General features: G+C 37.0%; 2 protein-coding genes across 13 annotated transcripts in view; one reads left to right on the top strand and one right to left on the bottom strand.

The window, feature by feature from the left end:
* The window catches only part of LOC108371389 (syntaxin-binding protein 5-like), a 552,451-nt gene that overhangs the window by 146,813 nt on the left and 386,998 nt on the right, over positions 1-18,640 (top strand). The gene's annotated exons all lie outside the window — the stretch shown is intronic.
* LOC108371451 (uncharacterized) lies at positions 10,642-16,895 on the bottom strand. Of its 4 annotated transcripts, none has more exons than XM_017627026.1 (5): positions 16,760-16,895; positions 15,966-16,116; positions 15,245-15,375; positions 13,734-13,893; positions 10,642-13,666 (listed from the first exon to the last, which is right to left on the bottom strand). In XM_017627026.1, the coding sequence occupies exons 2-5, from the start codon at positions 16,105-16,107 to the stop codon at positions 13,383-13,385; spliced, it is 717 nt and encodes a 238-aa protein (XP_017482515.1). In that variant the 5' UTR covers positions 16,108-16,116; positions 16,760-16,895; the 3' UTR covers positions 10,642-13,382. The 4 variants fall into 4 exon arrangements, with proteins under 4 accessions (XP_017482515.1, XP_017482506.1, XP_017482529.1 ...); XM_017627040.1 differs by lacking the exon at positions 10,642-13,666 and adding an exon at positions 15,054-15,166 and having other exon boundaries at positions 13,756-13,893; XM_017627034.1 differs by lacking the exons at positions 10,642-13,666; positions 13,734-13,893 and adding exons at positions 14,508-14,828; positions 15,054-15,166.

Genomic DNA, 18,640 nt, shown 5'->3' on the forward strand with positions numbered 1-18,640 from the left:
AGGCACGTCAGGAGGCATCTCTACGAACTGACGGACGAAGTGCAGAGGTTCATTAAACAACCTCTGGAGCCGTCATCCTACCGACAGGCCCTGAGCGGCATTCACAGGGATACAGTCTCGAGTTATGTAGACTCCCACCCTGTGAATGCCGTTCTGGGCACACAACCACCGGACGTGGACGGGACAGAACTTTGTCTGCCTCGGGAGACCGTCTTCGGCATACACAGCAGGTGTATATTTCTGGCCCAGGGTTTGACTCGATGCCAGCCCTGAGTAGGAGAATGCGTAGTGAATGTTGCCCTATGGACGGACAACTTCTGAGATACTTCGCCGACCTAAACGGGGTTAGATCGCCGAAACAACAGCCCTTGGTCGGGTGAAACCCGAGTCATTCCGGTACGTAGAACCGGCTGTCGTGGGAATGAAAAACTTTGAATATATGAGCAAACTATTAAGCAAAATACATAAAAAAAATTTTGGTCATATACTTTGATGGTTTGTGTCTCAATCGATAGCTCTCAGAGTGAAAAATTAGTCGTATGAATGTTTTAGCAAAAGTAAAACTTTTGTGAAAGTTATTCGCTAAAAAATAAGATAAATTTTTTTCAAAAATTCATTGTTCTTCGACGGTATAAATAAATTGAACAAAAAATACCACAAATGAAAGATAATTGGCTATATCTTAGTATACTTATATAAAATTTGTACGCAAAGATTTTTGATAGTTTTTAGATATATCCTTTTAAAGGACAATTAGTTTTTAACAATGTTCTCCGCCTAGCAGAAATTAAAAAAAAAATACGGTGGGCACATTGAAACCCTGCAAACTTAATTCCGAAGAGAAAGAAATGGAGACTATAGCGGTTTAGGTGAAATCATAAAAAGAAAACACTCATACGCATACAAATTTCAAATTTCACGATTTGTTTTTGCCTTAAGTATATGAGCTCAAAAAAACCATGCAGATTCTAATAGTCCTAAAAACGGAAAATGCTACTGATATGTCACTAAAAAGCGTGAAAAGCTGGAATGTCATTCCCACGACAGCCGGTTCTACGTACCGGAATGACTCGGGTTTTACCCGACCAAGGGCTGTTGTTTCGGCGATCTAACCCCGTTTAGGTCGGCGAAATCCGTCAAACGTTGCTCTATTCTAGTGCTACCGTACCCTTTCGCTCAGGGCTGGCATTGAGTCCAACCCAGGGCCAGAAACTTACACCTGCTGCGTATGCCAGAGGCGACTGCACACAAACTCCACCTCGGTCAGGTGCAGTGCCTGTGACGGGTGGAGTCACCTCCGCAACTGCTCGGGCCTACGAACGCACCGACAATGGACCACGTCGTTCGTGGCCCAATGCCGTGCGAACCCGACCGCCTCCATGGCACCACCACCCGCCCGTGCAGCACACAACCAACACATCCACACCCCAACACAACACAACAATAGATACACACAAAAACACAATAGCACCCACACACCGCCGCGGGAAACTCCTAGTCCCCCCAACAATCTGCTCGGTTTGTCAGTCCAGAATATACCGTAACGTGACATCAGTCAAGTGCAACTCCTGCCTTGGCTGGTGCCACTTTAGGGCATGCTCAGGACTTTGCAACACGCGTGATTGGACGAGTGACTATGTGGGCCCCTGCTGTGCGGCCCAGTCGCATACCTCCCCCGCGACGCCGCCAACCACCACCACAAGGCAGCGCCCCCTTTTGCAGCACGTACAGCAGAGAGCCGACAGGCAACACAACTCATTTACACCACGCATAACAATCGGTCTCCCAAGGCACACAAAGGTGCTACAATTTAACTGTAACGGACTCCAGAGCAAGATCGAGGAGATAACTGCCTTTATGGGAAGGCATGGAATATAAATAGCTGCGGTCCAAGAGACGAAGTTGCACGGTAATTCAACATTACTGAATTGTGCCGGATACAACGTGCACCGTCGAGATCGCGAGCGAGACAATGGTGGAGGTTTAGCGTTCATCACGCACCACACCGTGCAGTATCGTCTTATTGAAGCAGACATCGACCGCAGAGATACCATCCTAGAATGTCAGGGCATTGCTATCCGGTCAGGCGATGTTGANGCAGCACACAACCAACACATCCACACCCCAACACAACACAACAATAGATACACACAAAAACACAATAGCACCCACACACCGCCGCGGGAAACTCCTAGTCCCCCCAACAATCTGCTCGGTTTGTCAGTNCCCCCAACACAACACAACAATAGATACACACAAAAACACAATAGCACCCACACCCCGCCGCGGGAAACTCCTAGTCCCCCCAACAATCTGCTCGGTTTGTCAGTCCAGAATATACCGTAACGTGACATCAGTCAAGTGCAACTCCTGCCTTGGCTGGTGCCACTTTAGGGCATGCTCAGGACTTTGCAACACGCGTGATTGGACGAGTGACTATGTGGGCCCCTGCTGTGCGGCCCAGTCGCATACCTCCCCCGCGACGCCGCCAACCACCACCACAAGGCAGCGCCCCCTTTTGCAGCACGTACAGCAGAGAGCCGACAGGCAACACAACTCATTTACACCACGCATAACAATCGGTCTCCCAAGGCACACAAAGGTGCTACAATTTAACTGTAACGGACTCCAGAGCAAGATCGAGGAGATAACTGCCTTTATGGGAAGGCATGGAATATAAATAGCTGCGGTCCAAGAGACGAAGTTGCACGGTAATTCAACATTACTGAATTGTGCCGGATACAACGTGCACCGTCGAGATCGCGAGCGAGACAATGGTGGAGGTTTAGCGTTCATCACGCACCACACCGTGCAGTATCGTCTTATTGAAGCAGACATCGACCGCAGAGATACCATCCTAGAATGTCAGGGTATTGCTATCCGGTCAGGCGATGTTGAGCTCGAAATATTTAACATTTATATACCCTCTGTCACTAACTGTCCGGAAGGATATCACCCTGATATAAGTGCGCTCCTCAGAGGTGAAAACCGTATGGTTGTTGGCGACTTTAACGCGCACCACGATCTTTGGCACTCAAGCCTGTCAAATGATCGTAGGGGAATACATCTGGCTGAGCAGATAGACGATTCGACATTCTGCGCAATGAACGACGACGCACCCACCAGGATTATGGGCAGCTGCTGCAGCTCGCCAGATCTAACAATTGTCAGCGCTGGTCTGATAAATAGCAGCAGCGACCTGTGCTGACCCTAGCACCAGACCATCTGCCCATAGTCATCTCGATTGTTAAACCTGCCGACTTTGCTTCCGCGGACCACCGGACCTATGTCAATTTTTCCAAACCTGACTGGAAAGGCTTCGCGGATGTTGCTGAAAGCGCCTTCACTGCACTACCCATACCAAACGACGTCCACATAGGTGAACGTAAATTCCGCAGGGTTATCACTGCTGCTGCAGCTCGCTTCATCCCAGCAGGATGTATTCAGGATCCACGTCCGAACTTTCCTGCTGAAGCGGCTGTTCTAGCCTTCGTCAGGCCGATCCCGGAAATCCCCTTATCAGGGATCTCAATTCGGAGATTCGGCAACTTGTGAACGTACATAAGCGGAAGAAATGGGAAGAGCATTTGAAGACCTGCAACTTCGCCTCTGGTGTCAGCAAGCTTTGGTCAACCGTGAGGTCTTTGTCCAACCCGACGAAGCGTGACGACAGATTCGAAATAGACTTTGGTGACCACGCTTCGTCGGACCCGGAGCGATGCGCGAGCTATTTTAGCCGGCAGTTTATTCTGCATCCTCCGGTGGATAAAGCGAAACTTCGAGTGACCATAAAGCTGCACAAAATGCCAAAACCCAGTGCGCCTCTTGTTTTCAGCAGCGGTGAGGTAAGGGTAGCCATAGGGAAGGCGAAAGCCTCCAAAGCCATTGGACCCGACGGAATATGCATGTTGATGCTGAAAATTTTGGGTCCTGCGGAAGTAGCGTACCTAACGGAGGTCCTCAACTTGTCTATGGCCACTCTCGTCATTCCAGACATATGGAAGATGGGGAGAGTGGTCCCACTGCTCAAACCGGGAAACCAGCCAACAAAGGAGAGTCTTATCACCCGATAACCCTCCTTTCCCCGGTAGCGAAGACACTAGAGGCCTTGCTACTCCCGTATTTCACGAACCACCTGACCCCAGCGAAGCATCAGCATGGGTTCCGTAAAGTGCATAGTACAACAACAGCACTTAACGCCTTAACCGAAATCGCCCCTGTGAGAGAACTATTCTTGTAGCGTTGGACCTGTCCAAGGCGTTCGACACTGTCATTAATTCAACGCTGCTAGAAGACATAGAGACCTCTCTCCCACAGGGACTTAAACGGTCGTTGGCGAATTACCTGAAAAGTCGACAGTCGTCAGTAATTTTCAGAGACAAAACCAACAAGCCACGTAAAATTAAACAGGGGGTACCACAGGGTGGTTTCCTTGTCCCCGCTACTGTTTAATTATTACATCTCTAAGCTCCCTCAACCACCAGAGGGTGTCAATATTGTCTCTTATGCTGACGATTGTTCGATCATGGCGTCTGGGAATGGAATTGATGACTTGTGCTCGAAAGTAAACGGTTATCTCGCCGAACTTTCTCGCTTCTTCACTGCAAGGAGCCTTGCCCTATCCCCTGTGAAATCCTCGGCAACCCTATTCACCACCTGGACGAAGGAGGTCAGACTGCAACTGGGTATTCACGTTGATGGCGTAACAATACCGACGGTGAATAACCCGAAAATTCTCGGAGTTACCTTCGACAGTCTGCTCTCCTTCTCGGCGCATACAACCGCAATTGCCAATAAAGTACAAAGCCGCAACAATGTCCTCAAGTCACTGGCCGGCAGCACTTGGGGCAAAGATAAAGAAACGTTATTGGCAACATATAAGGCAATTGGCCGGCCGGTTCTAAACTATGCAGTGCCCGTGTGGTCGCCGGGGACTAGCAGGACGCAGTGGATGAAGCTACGGACCTGCCAAAACACGGCACTACGAACAGCGACTGGATGCCTCCTGATGGCGCCCCAACACCACCTACATGACGAGGCCCAGATGCTCCCAGTCAAGGAGCATAACATAATACTCTGCAAGCAGTTCCTTGCGGGGAGCCACAGACGTGGCCATCCCAGCAAATAGCTGCTTGCAGAAGAGCCCTCGCCAAGGCACGTCAGGAGGCATCTCTACGAACTGACGGACGAAGTGCAGAGGTTCATTAAACAACCTCTGGAGCCGTCATCCTACCGACAGGCCCTGAGCGGCATTCACAGGGATACAGTCTCGAGTTATGTAGACTCCCACCCTGTGAATGCCGTTCTGGGCACACAACCACCGGACGTGGACGGGACAGAACTTTGTCTGCCTCGGGAGACCCGCACCACAATAGCCCAACTTCGCTCTGGCTATTGCAGCAGGCTCAACTCATACCGGAGCAGAATTAATGAGGATGTACCCAAACAATGCCCGGCATGTGGAGAGTCGGCTCATGACTCTCGGCACCTCTTTATATGCCCTGAGAACCCCAACCAGCTGACGCCCTTGTCCTTATGGACAGACCCTGTGGAAGTCGCACACGAAACAGACGACAACGTTAACGGATGAACTGACCCGAGCGGGGCTTGGTAACCGCTACAACAACAACAACAACAAAAGCTGGAATTACAACGATACTGCCCTGGTACGCATAAATCTGATGCATTTTCTGTTGAGCAAATCCGTTAACGCACAGACATACATAAATCCTTATTTCCAAAAAATGCGCATTCTAAAAGTTGATTTGTAAGCGTTGTTATTTAATTCAATTTAAATATTTAATTAGCGGGTTATTTGTTTATAAAATTTTATGCACATCACAAACAGAAATTTCTCTTCATTCTAAAGGTTTTGCATCGCTTGGTTTAAAGGAATGGTACGATCGAGTGCCTGCTATTGCGATTGCTGGTTTGAAAAGAGTCTCTAATCTGTCTCATCAACTTTATGTTATTGTTCTGCGCAAAAACCAAAAGCAATATTGTCGAAATATACTCGCGCCCATTCGAATAACTTTTCCTAAATAAAAATGCCTGACGGTAGCGATTTATTGAAAATAAATTTCAAGGGTTCTACTAAGGAAACGTTATTCTTTAACAAAATAGCAGACATGCTATCGTCATCTGCATGATAATAATATTTAAGATTCTTAATACCATCAAGAATATCTTCGTCTGTGAGAATCAGAGAGCCTACATCGAAGGAAGCACACTCCATATTGTTAGTATCACTATCCGCGATTAGCTCATCAACCTGATCATCTGATACAAAACTCGATAGTTGAGACGAAAAAATATTCTTATAAATATATAAGAAATAAATAAAATGACTACACGATTTTTGATAAGCTGTAAATATGTTTAGTTTTTTAAATCATACTTTCATTATTAAGGTAGGTCCTTATGGTCTTCAAAAAACTATATTTAACGCAATGGGGGCGTATTCATAGTCAAAATTAAGGTGGTACTTAAAGTTAGTTGTACCTTTTTGATATAATTTTGGATGAGTTATCTGTCAATAAAGTTGCAACCAACTTTAAGTACCAACTTAATTTTAATTATGAATACGGCCCAATTAGATTTTTATCTTTTTCAAAATAGGCGACTATCGATAGACTATCGATAGTTTAAAAAAACATCGCCCACTACCGATAGTCGCGTTTATCGATAGTTTGCCACCACTATGACTAACAGGGTTGTGCTTTTCTTTTAAGAAAGGATTACAGCAACAATTTGGCGGTGACATGGTGACGAGAACTACACAATTTTAAAATTTTGATATCACACAAAATGTCTCATAGACGAACTGAAAATTATTTGGTTGCTTCCTTCTTCCAGGGTAATATAAATTAAAGACAAAATATCAAAAGAAAAGCATTTAAACAAATATAAACAAGTAAGAGCAGCGCTGTCTTCGGATATGCCTTTCATGAGCATCTGAAAAAATGTATATATTCACAGCATGCATAGATAGAGAGATACATGTATTAAAAATCCTATTTAAACAATCAGAGGTATGGAAGATATACCTTACATAGCACCAATCTAAGTGATTTTCACTGCTGTGTGATCGGTATATAAACCGGTAACACAATTTAATGGGTTCAGCTTCCTACATAAAGGAGATATGTATATTGCAAAAGTAGGTATCTGAACAATCAGTGGTATAAGAGATAAGGTTTATACTGCATAGATTTTGACGATTTTCTCAGTAGACTTTGTATTATTATTTATAAAATTGCTACGGAATTTATCGGATTTAGCTGTCCAAATAAAGGAGTTTTACAGTAAAACCCCATATCTGAACAATCAGTTGTATGGAGGCTATAGGTTATAGCGACCCAATCTTCGCCATTTTCACTGTAAGTATATTTTTGATAGTGGGTGGAAATATTGCAAAAGTTCATGTTCCCATCTGCATAGATGGAGGAGTTATAACAAAAAATCGAATATCTGAACAATCAGTTGTAAGGGAGCTATATGTAAAAGTGACCCAATCTTTGTTATTTTAACTGTTAGGATTCTGTTGTTAATGGGTGGAAGTATTGCAACATTTCATATTCCTAACTGTATAAATGGAGGAGTTATAACGAAAATTCTCATAACTGAACAATCAGTTGTATGGGAGATATATGTTATAGTGACCCAACCTTCGTTATTTTCACTGTAAGTATTCTGTTAATAATGAGTGAAAACGGTGCGAATTTTCATGTTCCTAGAAGTTATGGCAAAAAATCTCATATCTGAACAATCAGTTATATTGAGGCTTTTGATAATGAATGACAACAGTGCAAAGTTTCATGTTCCTAGCTACTTAAATGGAGGAGTTATAACGAAAATTCTCATAACTGAACAATCAGTTGTATGGGAGATATATGTTATAGTGACCCAACCTTCGTTATTTTCACTGTAAGTATTCTGTTAATAATGAGTGAAAACGGTGCGAATTTTCATGTTCCTAGAAGTTATGGCAAAAAATCTCATATCTGAACAATCAGTTATATTGAGGCTTTTGATAATGAATGACAACAGTGCAAAGTTTCATGTTCCTAGCTACTTAAATGGAGGAGTTATATCGAAAAATCTTATATCTGAACAATCAGTTATATTGAGGCTTTTGATAATGAATGACAACAGTGCAAAGTTTCATGTTCCTAGCTACTTAAATGGAGGAGTTATATCGAAAAATCTTATATCTGAACAATCAGTTGTATGGGAGCTATCTTTGTAATTTTCACTCTAAGTTTTCTGTTAATATGGGTGGAAGTATTGCAACGTTTCATGTCCCTAGCTACATAAACGAAGAAGTTATAACCAAAAATCTCATATCTGAACAGTCAGTTGTATGGGAGCTATATGTTATAGTGGTCCGATTCTTCCGGTTCCGACAAATGATTAATACATTATAAAAATACACCCACCTACTAAGTTTCATCCGGATATCTAGAAAACTGAGATACTAGATTGCTTACAAACAGACGGACAGACAGACAGACGGACATGGCTAAATCGACTCAGCTCGCCGTTCTGATCATTTAAGTATACATTATCTATCTCTTCTTATTCTGGTACTTACAAACATCGGACCAAAGTTATAATACCATTTCATGCTCATAAAAGGTATAGGAATAACACAGGATAGAGAAAAAGGAGGTAAAAGTGTCAAAAAGTAGCGTTTTTTGCAATATTTTAGAGGGTCTAGCAAAAAAACAAAAGATGATAGAGCCTTCCACTAAGGCTTAAAACAAAGCTAACACTCTCAGCTACTATCCTTGAAAATACCATTCCTGATGGTCACTAATAGTCATTTATTGAGCAGTATAAAAATACTGGAATACTGTGCTATTGAAAAAAAAATCGTTAAAATCAGTTTTTTTCTGTTAAATAAATAACTATAAGTGACCTTAGGGTTAAGGGTCAGGGGTACTATTTTAAGAGATTGTAGTAGAAAGTTCAAGTTTAGTTTGAGTCTGAGTGGAAGGGTCTATCCCTTTTTTTTAATTGCGGTGGGTATTCAAACTTCGCACAAAATCAGGTTTGCTGTTCAATAAATGACTATAAGTGACAGATGTGTTACTTTCAGGGATATTAGTCGAGACTTCTAGCTTTAATTTAAGCCTCATATCGCTTTTTGTTTCTTTGCTACAGCTTCTAAAGTTTATCAAAAAATATGATTTTTTGACACGGATTCGTAATCAGCACAGAAAAGGCAATCAAAATCAGCTTTAACATTTGGAGCAACAAAATGATTTCCCATTGAAAAAATTGATCTTAAAATTTTTTTTGCGAATAATTTTTTGCAGAAGACAATTTTTTGACTCTGCGATCTCTCCATAGAGGTACAAATCATCAAAGTATATGACCAACATTTTTTTGTGAGCTGATTTGAAAAAATCTGCCCCATAAGTATGTTGTGTTAGATTTACCAAAGTGTCCCGGTTTGGCAACGGAGATATCTGGCAGCCCTACTTACAAGCCAAAGCAGATGTGTCAGGTTTTTCTTAAGCTTTTTAAAAAGAATTCTATATTCCCATTCCTTTGGCCCGGAGCAGAATATTGTTATTTTTTTATAAGCATTTGAATTATTGAAATCACGGAAGATGATCTAATTCTTACCTAATTAAAGGTCATATCTATAGACTTTTAATTATTTGAGCATCGATTCTCTTTATAGCCAAACAATGACCATTTTTGCTGGAAATCCCTATTGAAGGAGCTTACTCTTTGACTTTAAATAGCAAAGAAGGAAGACGTTGGGGCAGATTTTCAGCACAGAAGTTTTTAGCCAAGGATCCAGTGTATATCCCTATGAATTAAAATACTGCCCGACAAGTAAACAAAATTACTGTTTTTGAAATCTTTGCTAAAGTTAAATTCCCCAAAGAGCGCTATTAGAAATGGTTGAAATGAATATATGTAACGTCAGAACTTTCTTCAAAAGCAAAGCACGAAAATTTGGTTTAAAATTACAGTGCACACTTTCTTCTTTTATGTCTAGTAGTTTTTTAAAGATTGGCAAAAAAAAATCATAATAACGAAAGAAACCAATGCAGGAATTTAAGGCACAGAAAAACAAAAAATAACAAATAAAAATATTATTAAAAGGACAACAGGACGCTACAACTCTAAAACGAGCGCAGGCATGTGCTCTAGTGGCAAATAAACAAAAGGTACACTAAAAAAAAGTTGTCATCAGAGCGATGCTATTTAGCCATCAATATGAAACTTTAGAGCATTTTTTTTTCCCTCATTAATAATGTTATCTAAATGATATTTTCGAAATTGTGAAAGTGACATTTTCGAAATTTTCAGTTTGATACTGATTAATATTAATTTAATATGTTTTTGTGTTATCAATTTGATACTCCCTCTTATCGAATAGAGACTTATTTTTATCAAAACTGGGTATCTTTTTGATACTCATTATTATCAAATTGATACTCGATAACAAAACAATTTTTGGTATCAATTTGATATTCATTTTCTTATCAAATTGATATTTTTCCGAATATTGATTTGATACTCGCTTTTATAAAATTGACACCAGTTTTTTAGTATCAATTTGATATTCATCCACATAAGGTTCACCCCTCTCCCAAAAAATAAGGCGTTAAATACTTTCTTTTCACTTTTAAAATTTCTTTATTCGTATAAAGCAAACTCCTTTTACATTATGGTATATGTGAATAGGCGGTCCTTCGACATTAATTACATTATTAATTTGTAAGATGTTTTCTTTGATACCAACTTCATAGCATTGGTAGTGCTCATTAAAACATTTTATATTATAACACTTACTTAAAATATAGATTTCATTGCGATGACTTATGAGAATATGTTTGATTTTGTGTAAAGTTAATACACTTGTTCTAAGAGTCAAAAAGTAATCTCTTTTATAAATCAATCCATTGTAAATTAATTTTTCTATTATAATATTTTGAAAATTTTCATTTAAACTTGACAGTGCATATGCAAAATTTGACGTTTCTATATTACAAACTACTGTTTTCTGTATATCATATGTATTTGGAAAACCATTGTTTTGTTCTAAGAATGTTGTAAACTTTAATGCAGCTTTAATACTTAACGAATATGTAATATTCCTTCTGCACATAACATTTCGTGAATAAATTTTAGCTTCTCTGTGTTTTGCTTCAAATCTGAAGTTCCAAAAGTGCTTTGGAGGACCAGTTTTTCTTATTACTTCTGGATAATGCGTCAGAAAATGAAATTTCGGTTTAAGCGGTTTCTTGAACAAACGAATATACTCTTCGTTATGCTTTTGTATAAGAATCGATAGGTTATTTATAATACTAGCGTCAAATTTACTTTGGGCTAATATATCAACTATTTTTACCATATTAATAACGTATTTCCAGAGAATATTATCGGCAGGCACTAAGTCGCCAATTATTAATGTAATAAAATGCACTAAAGTCATCATTCACGCGCAGATGTTTTAATCGAAAAATTTTTAAGCTGTTGCAAGTTAAAATGAATCGATTTGTTTCCTATTTCTGTTTCACCATAGTCAAACATACTTTTCCGGTAATTGAAATTTTCTAATGTAAACAATTTTTCAGTCAAAATAAAATGCAAGAGAATTTCACAAATATTGTACCTACAAACACCTTCAAACCAGTCATGCATAATGTCTACAGCAAAATTATCAGTGGCATGAAAATGCTTCAATTGATTAAATAAACAGATCAATTTAATACCTGTTAACTTAACATTATTTTGCAAAACCGAATCTTCATAATTTTCTACGCCCCTGGAATATTGAGGGTGAGCTATACTATCTTTCGCCATGTCCTCTTTCGAGCGAATACAAAAGCGACAATAAAAATTTGAGTTCAAAGATGTGGTAAATCTAAGTATATCGTTGAGTCCTAAATTATCGCCAAGAATATTAGTTAATAAAAATTAAACTTTTTTACTTCCGGTTCTTTTATTTATATTCAAGCCGAGTTCTTGAAGGTTTTTAAAAGTATTTATTAGAGGTTATAAAAATGGATCACTACCAAATTGTTTTTTATGAATACTTTTAAAATAGGCTGCCACAAATATATGGTCCAATTTTGATAGCAAATGCTGAGGAATTACAGGAAAAGTGTAATATACCCCGCATACATTATCAAAGTTGGCATGAGCGCCTAGTGGATTATTTACTTCAAATCCATCAACAAATATGTTGATTGGAATTACAATTTTGTTTTCAAAATTACACATTTTCTCTCTGAAAGATTCTGAGTTTATGTAATGCGTTATTTTTAAGTCACATTTAAGTCTTTCCATATTTTCTAGAGTTTCATCCAGAACATTAGGTAGTTCAAAAAATTTCTGAATTTCAAATTCAATAGGCATTAAGCATCCCCTAATATTAGAAGGCCCTAATGTTGGCCTATTGTTTTTCTGAATTTTTGTGATTTCGTTATTTACGTTAAAAAGAATCGGTTTTGCAAAATTTTTACTTAGAAGAAGATTTTTAAAAAACTTGTGTTCCGTGTCTGTATTGCGAAAAGGATTTGAGCAAAAATCTAGGAAATATTTGGTTTTTTTTTTAAGCTCTTCAAGTATGCTTTTTAAAAATATGTGCTTAAAAGCCTCTACAATGGCGGTATTTATAGTTTCTATATTTTCCTGTATAAGCAAGGCATCTTTTCTACAGAAATTATCTTTTGCATAAAATTTAATCAAAACATCTTGACAAATTTGTGTAATATGACTTTCAAACTTAGAAAAAACTTCATCTTCATACAAAAAGTTTTCAACATCCTCTACGATACTTTTTTTAGAGATCTCTTTTTTTCTGGCTGATTACAAGTGAAAATTTGTCTTTCAAAATTATTTTCGGATTTTTCCATATTGAACAAGTGTGTTTCGCTTATTCCTAAGTTAACGTCTGATTGTTTTGTATTGCTAACATTATTAGTCTTTTTAAAAGATTTTAAATTCAGATGCCTTTTAACATGTACCTTAAATCTTTTTAAGCTTGTGTACTCTTGATTACAATTATTGTGAGTACATCTATAGATATCTACTTCACTTAACCCATGATATGATACGAAATGAGAGTATAAAGCTGTCAAGATAGCAAAATCTTTATAGCATTTAAAACACAACATTTTAGTCATTAAAACAAATCTGAAAATATGTTATTTGATTTAAATGCAATTGCTTAAATTTCTAATGAAATTAGTTACACATGGCTTCTTTACGTCATAAGGAGTAGAAATATCATAAAAGTAATGTTGAAGAAAACTCCACACGTGATGAGACTCATCAGGATATTTTAAAGAGAATATTTGATAAATTTTAAAGCAAATATCCAAAGATATTATAAACGAGCTGAATTTAAATTTTTAATAACCAAAGCTCACATAAAAATCAGTTAAACTCAAGAGATCAGAGCCAACTACAATTAAAAAGGGCTGTATCGGAGTTTTCGATTCTATAGACTTATTTCTACGTAGTTCCATTTGATGTTGCAAATCATTTACACTGGTAATATGTAATATAGAGCTGCTCACGGAACTTTGAATTGTAGCTTTACGATGTACTTTTAATTCGCCTTCTTTAATTATATACCGATGAGTTGGTTTTAAAATGGAGTGAAGCAGCATGAAATAAATGCAGTCTTTCGAATCTAATAAAAATAATCGATTACGTATATTTTTTACTATTAAAAAAAAATTTCAATATATGAGACTTACTTGTGTCGGTTATGCCTTTTACAGATATCAAAAGTTTTCTGTAGTATTTATCTTTTACGTGTTCCTCGTAGTAAACCGTACGCTTTGGTAACGTTTCAGCCCATTTCGACGTAATCATAAATTGTTTTTCTGGGTATAATTCTTTAAAATCTGCTTCAATCTGAAATTTATGTTTTATTGTAAGTTAATACGGTGTTGATAATACAAAAAAAAAATATTACAAATATGTACACTAGTTTACACGATAAATTAGCCTCCTTAAAGCTTACATTTTAGGCTTGAATTTAAGTCGCTGAGCACGACTATGGATTTTTTAAATGTTCTTGATCGCTGTAAACTAGTGTTATTAATATCAAACAAAACTATAGTGTGTATCACAATTATTAGCTACCCACATATTGACAAGCTTTGACTTTGTTAAAATTTGTTAGTATAACACAAAGTTTGAAACTGTAACTTTTTGTTAAAGAATAAACTTTAGTATAATAAAAAAATAACTAATTAATAGGTGGGTGGTATATAATTGTTATATACACTATAGCTTACAAATTTGTATCCCATGGCTTGCTTGTATAGAGGAAACTCTTCAATAACAGACTCAAATGATACTGCACGTTTAATGAAATGTTTGCGGTACGAATATGTGGCTTTCCACAATTCAAAAGAATCCTCCTCCGAACCAACATAAAATTTTAATTTATTTACATAGTCCAATATAACCGAGTCAATGACAGTTTGCTCTTGCTGTTTTTCATTATCAATGGTTTTTGATTCTAAGACGATTTTTCTTTTCCGATGATGATTGTGGAGCTTATTGAAAAGAATACCGCTTGGACTAGAATTTCCGCTTTTTTTTCGCCCCATATAATAAACATCTTTAGATTCTGTTGGAAAAATTTCTACGATTTGATCAGCAAGTTTTTCTATTTCGGCTAGTTTGAGGGTGGAATAACTTGCTGTAGCAGGCACATACAAATTTTCGGAAATAATTTGTACTATTTTACGCCTGTTGTCTTCTGTTAGATACTGGTTTGTAGCAAACTGTTTAATTATTTCTTTGCCAATTTCAGACGACTGCAATATTTCTTTTGCGCCCTACATAAACAATTTAAAAACTAATTATTAAATAAAAAGTTACTAAACACAATCAAAAGAAAACAGGTGGTTTCCAACAACAAAGTTAAAAGCATTTTTTTAAGTTTTTTCAATTAAATTTGTTATTGGAAACTGAAATTTTTTTTGCTATGATTAAAACTGGTAACCTGGAACGATGCAACAATGTGTGTTAAGTTTAAAATGTTAGATATGTAACTAACTAACCTTAGCGTTACTATGAGCTGTGGAACAGCTTGATTCTGGGAATGAAAATGTAGACGTTGTTGCGGCCAGGACAAAGTGGACGATTGCGAATCGTTTATGGACGTGCTAAAACCCTTAAAAAACATCAAAAACAATAAAAAAAAATACCTCTAAACTTTCAAATAAATAAATTTTATTTTTAAATTGCTCACTTGACTGGCCTTCCATTCGAATAACTTGACTCTGAACTCAGAACGTAGAGCTGTTTGTTCTCGATTTGGAAATATTACGTTTATGTCGTCCTTGTCAATGTATTTTAATTTCTCAAATGTATACCCGCATTCTGAATTATTATAAAATTTATAAGCAAATAACAAACACAAGCCGTAGCTCAACAACAGTGCCACAAGCAACCAACCAGGCAACATACAGTCACAGACAAAAATATAAATACACAAAATTTTTCACAATGTATGCACCATTTTCTATTTAATTTTGCTGTTAATTTTTTATGAAAATATAATTCCTACTAAAAAAACATAAATATAAAATTTTTAAACTTTGAATAAAAGTCAGGAAAGCTGAATAAATTTTAAATTTCCTAATGAGATTTTTTAGAAAATTTTGAAAATTCAGTTTTGTATCCCCTTACATTTTAGTACATTAAAGTGCAAGGAACTTTTTTCACGCAGTTCTTAAATAAAAAGTATGTTGTTTAACAACTTCAAACTATCACGTTACACTAAAATTTTATGGGCTACATATGTATATGAATTTTAAAAATTTTTCTAAAAAATCTGATTAGAAAATTTAAAATTTGTTGAGTTTTGCATAAATCGTGAAAAACTCTCGAATTTATACTTTTGTCTTTGACTGTAATATTTTTGTGTGCGGGCGTTTGCCCGGCACTGTTCCACAATCTTGAATACTTACCAATCAAACTCGTGTAGCACATTAAATCTAAGTTGTTTTGCTGTACAAAATTCAGCAGATCATCATGATAGTTCGACGCCTCCAATTGCTGAACCAAACCCGTAACAGTTTCGAATGTTACAACTTCATTACCGTCGTCCATTTTCTCCACCTAATGTATATGTACATAGGCAGTGTTATTAAAAGCAATTGAATGGTCGCCGCGAATAACGTTGTAAGCGACAATTTTCTTAGAACATGTTTCTTTAACTTTAACGATATAAATGTACAATGTAGGTACATTTTTCATAAATATTAGCCGTGTTTTTTACACACATATACATCTACGCTTAACGTGTAAAAAAACAATCATCGACAATTTCCATTTCAAAACAAGTAATTTTGATTTTATCGACAACTATTCATAAACACACATAAAGTTTGTCGCTTACAGCTCAATACAATTTTTAAGCGCAGATACGTATGTATGAATGTAAATAAACACGCATATTTTATGCTTTAAGGGCAAGTTTATTGAATTTTCCTGTACCGAAAAAGTAGAAAACCAAATCAAATGAGCTTATGTATGTGCGCCATTAAACACATTTTCTTTTTATTTCTGCAAAATTATAATCTTGTCGCTTACATTGTTATTCGCGGCACAACGTTATTCACAAAGGCAAATAATTCCATTTGCATTCTTATGCACGCTCACACACATATGTCAAAATTTTTCGTCCACTTGCAAATGCTTTGCGTACGCACACAGTTTAGTGTAAGCTTGAAAAATATGCATATTACACTTTTTAAATTACCTTTTATTCTATAATTCTTAAAGATATTTTAATTCTCTTTATTTTGGTAATTAACCACAGCAAATAGTGAAGTAATAACGAAAATATTGGTCACAATAAAAGGTTCACGTTTTACGGCTGTATACTGCACGCGGCAACAAACGACAAATAATAGCTATCGTCTTATGAACGATCATCGCTCTTCGAATTTTCGAACATACATTCGTGAATAATGATACGTTTACAGTGTTAATTTGATACTGTCGCTTATCAAATTAATTGCATGTATATTAGTTCGATATTTTTGAGGATGGAATTGATCTATTAATTTTTCAAATTAATAGGCTAAATAGAAATCGAATACTTTTTATGATAAATTTAATATTTTCGTTGTTACATTGATACCAAAGAGACTATACAGGTCTCAATTTGATATTGTTAAGGGCAAAACTTATATTTTTCCTCATAAAATTAATAGCCAAAATACAAATGTAATATTTTTCAATATACTTTTAATATTATTTATGGTTATATTGATACCGGAAAAGGGATACTGTTTAAAGTTTCATTTTAACCCAACGTGTATTAAACTAATAGTGATACTTTTTTCGAGTGTAGGTAGAAAGCTGCTGCAATATTGTATATACATTAAGAGCGAAATACACCACACAAGCGGCTTGTCAAACATTCTTCAAACCTACTTTTCCCATTTCGCCATACACCATGCAAACATGACTCGTTCAAGCAAAGAATTTTAGTTTTCTTCCAGTTCGCAATGCTAAATATTATGGTTTTCTTTCATTTTCCTCTCTTACGTCCTTACTCGGTGAAAATTTCGTTGCGAATGAGGCGATTTTGCTATACACAACGCAAGCGGTTTGATCAAACATCAACATGGCGGCCAGAAAATCAAAAAATTTTGATTTTTGCTCAAATTNAAAAAATCGGTACTACTTTTCCATTGGAATTATAAAATCTATTATATTTTAAGACGTCCACCAAAATATTTCGGAAAAATATTAAGATTTAAGCGAGCTGGACCGATTTGAAAATACAGTATATTTTGCTTTGCTGCCTTTGTGCTTAATTAAGTGCACATTTAAGATACCTACCCCAAAATGCGCATCAGCGGCATTATTTTTAACATTTATAAGGAAACTGCTCCGATACTTGCCTTCAACATACCTGCACATTAGCGATACCTGCCTTAAAAATTTGCAACTATTATCAATTATCAAAGAAAGTATTACGTTTACCTGCACTTGCTGTACACTTATCCTAATTTTACAAGCTATTATTTATTTTGCTCATCTCGCAGAACAACGAGAACAGCAATTATTTTATGTAGTTATATAGATAATTAGATACCACTCGGTGGTGCAGTAATTTCTACGTGGTAAGTGCTCCTCCATTATTTGGTTTCATAGGGATTCGGATACCTTCCTTATTGAAGTAGTAAAGAAAATTCGCTTAAGTGCTTTTTTCGGTTAAGCGCACAAGTTTTTCGTGCAAAGAAGGATGGGCAGCTAAGCAAAATATACTGTACCTCAAAAAATGATTATATGGAGTACGTTTGTAACGACTTATTTCTCAAAGTACTAAACCGATTTTAATATTTAAACGAAGCATTTGTAAAAAGACGCAGAGTGGCATACTTATATTTTTTATACTTGGAAGATAAGCACCCTTTTTTTGGGTGTAAAGTTACAAAAAATTACAAAGACGTACAAGCATAAGCCTATTTGGTTGCCAAATACAGCGCATAGCTACGCGAAAAATCTGTACATCAGTGCCGATCAAACACGAGCTCACAAAGGCAAAAGAGATGTGTATGAGCGACGTGACTGCGCTATACCACATACATACACACATAAACGTATTTGAGCTAAACAGCGATCACTG

Source organism: Rhagoletis zephyria, unplaced genomic scaffold (genome assembly GCF_001687245.7).
Source record: "Rhagoletis zephyria isolate East Lansing unplaced genomic scaffold, Rhagoletis_zephyria_1.1 Rzeph_scaffold_00068, whole genome shotgun sequence".
Lineage (NCBI taxonomy): Eukaryota > Metazoa > Arthropoda > Insecta > Diptera > Tephritidae > Rhagoletis > Rhagoletis zephyria.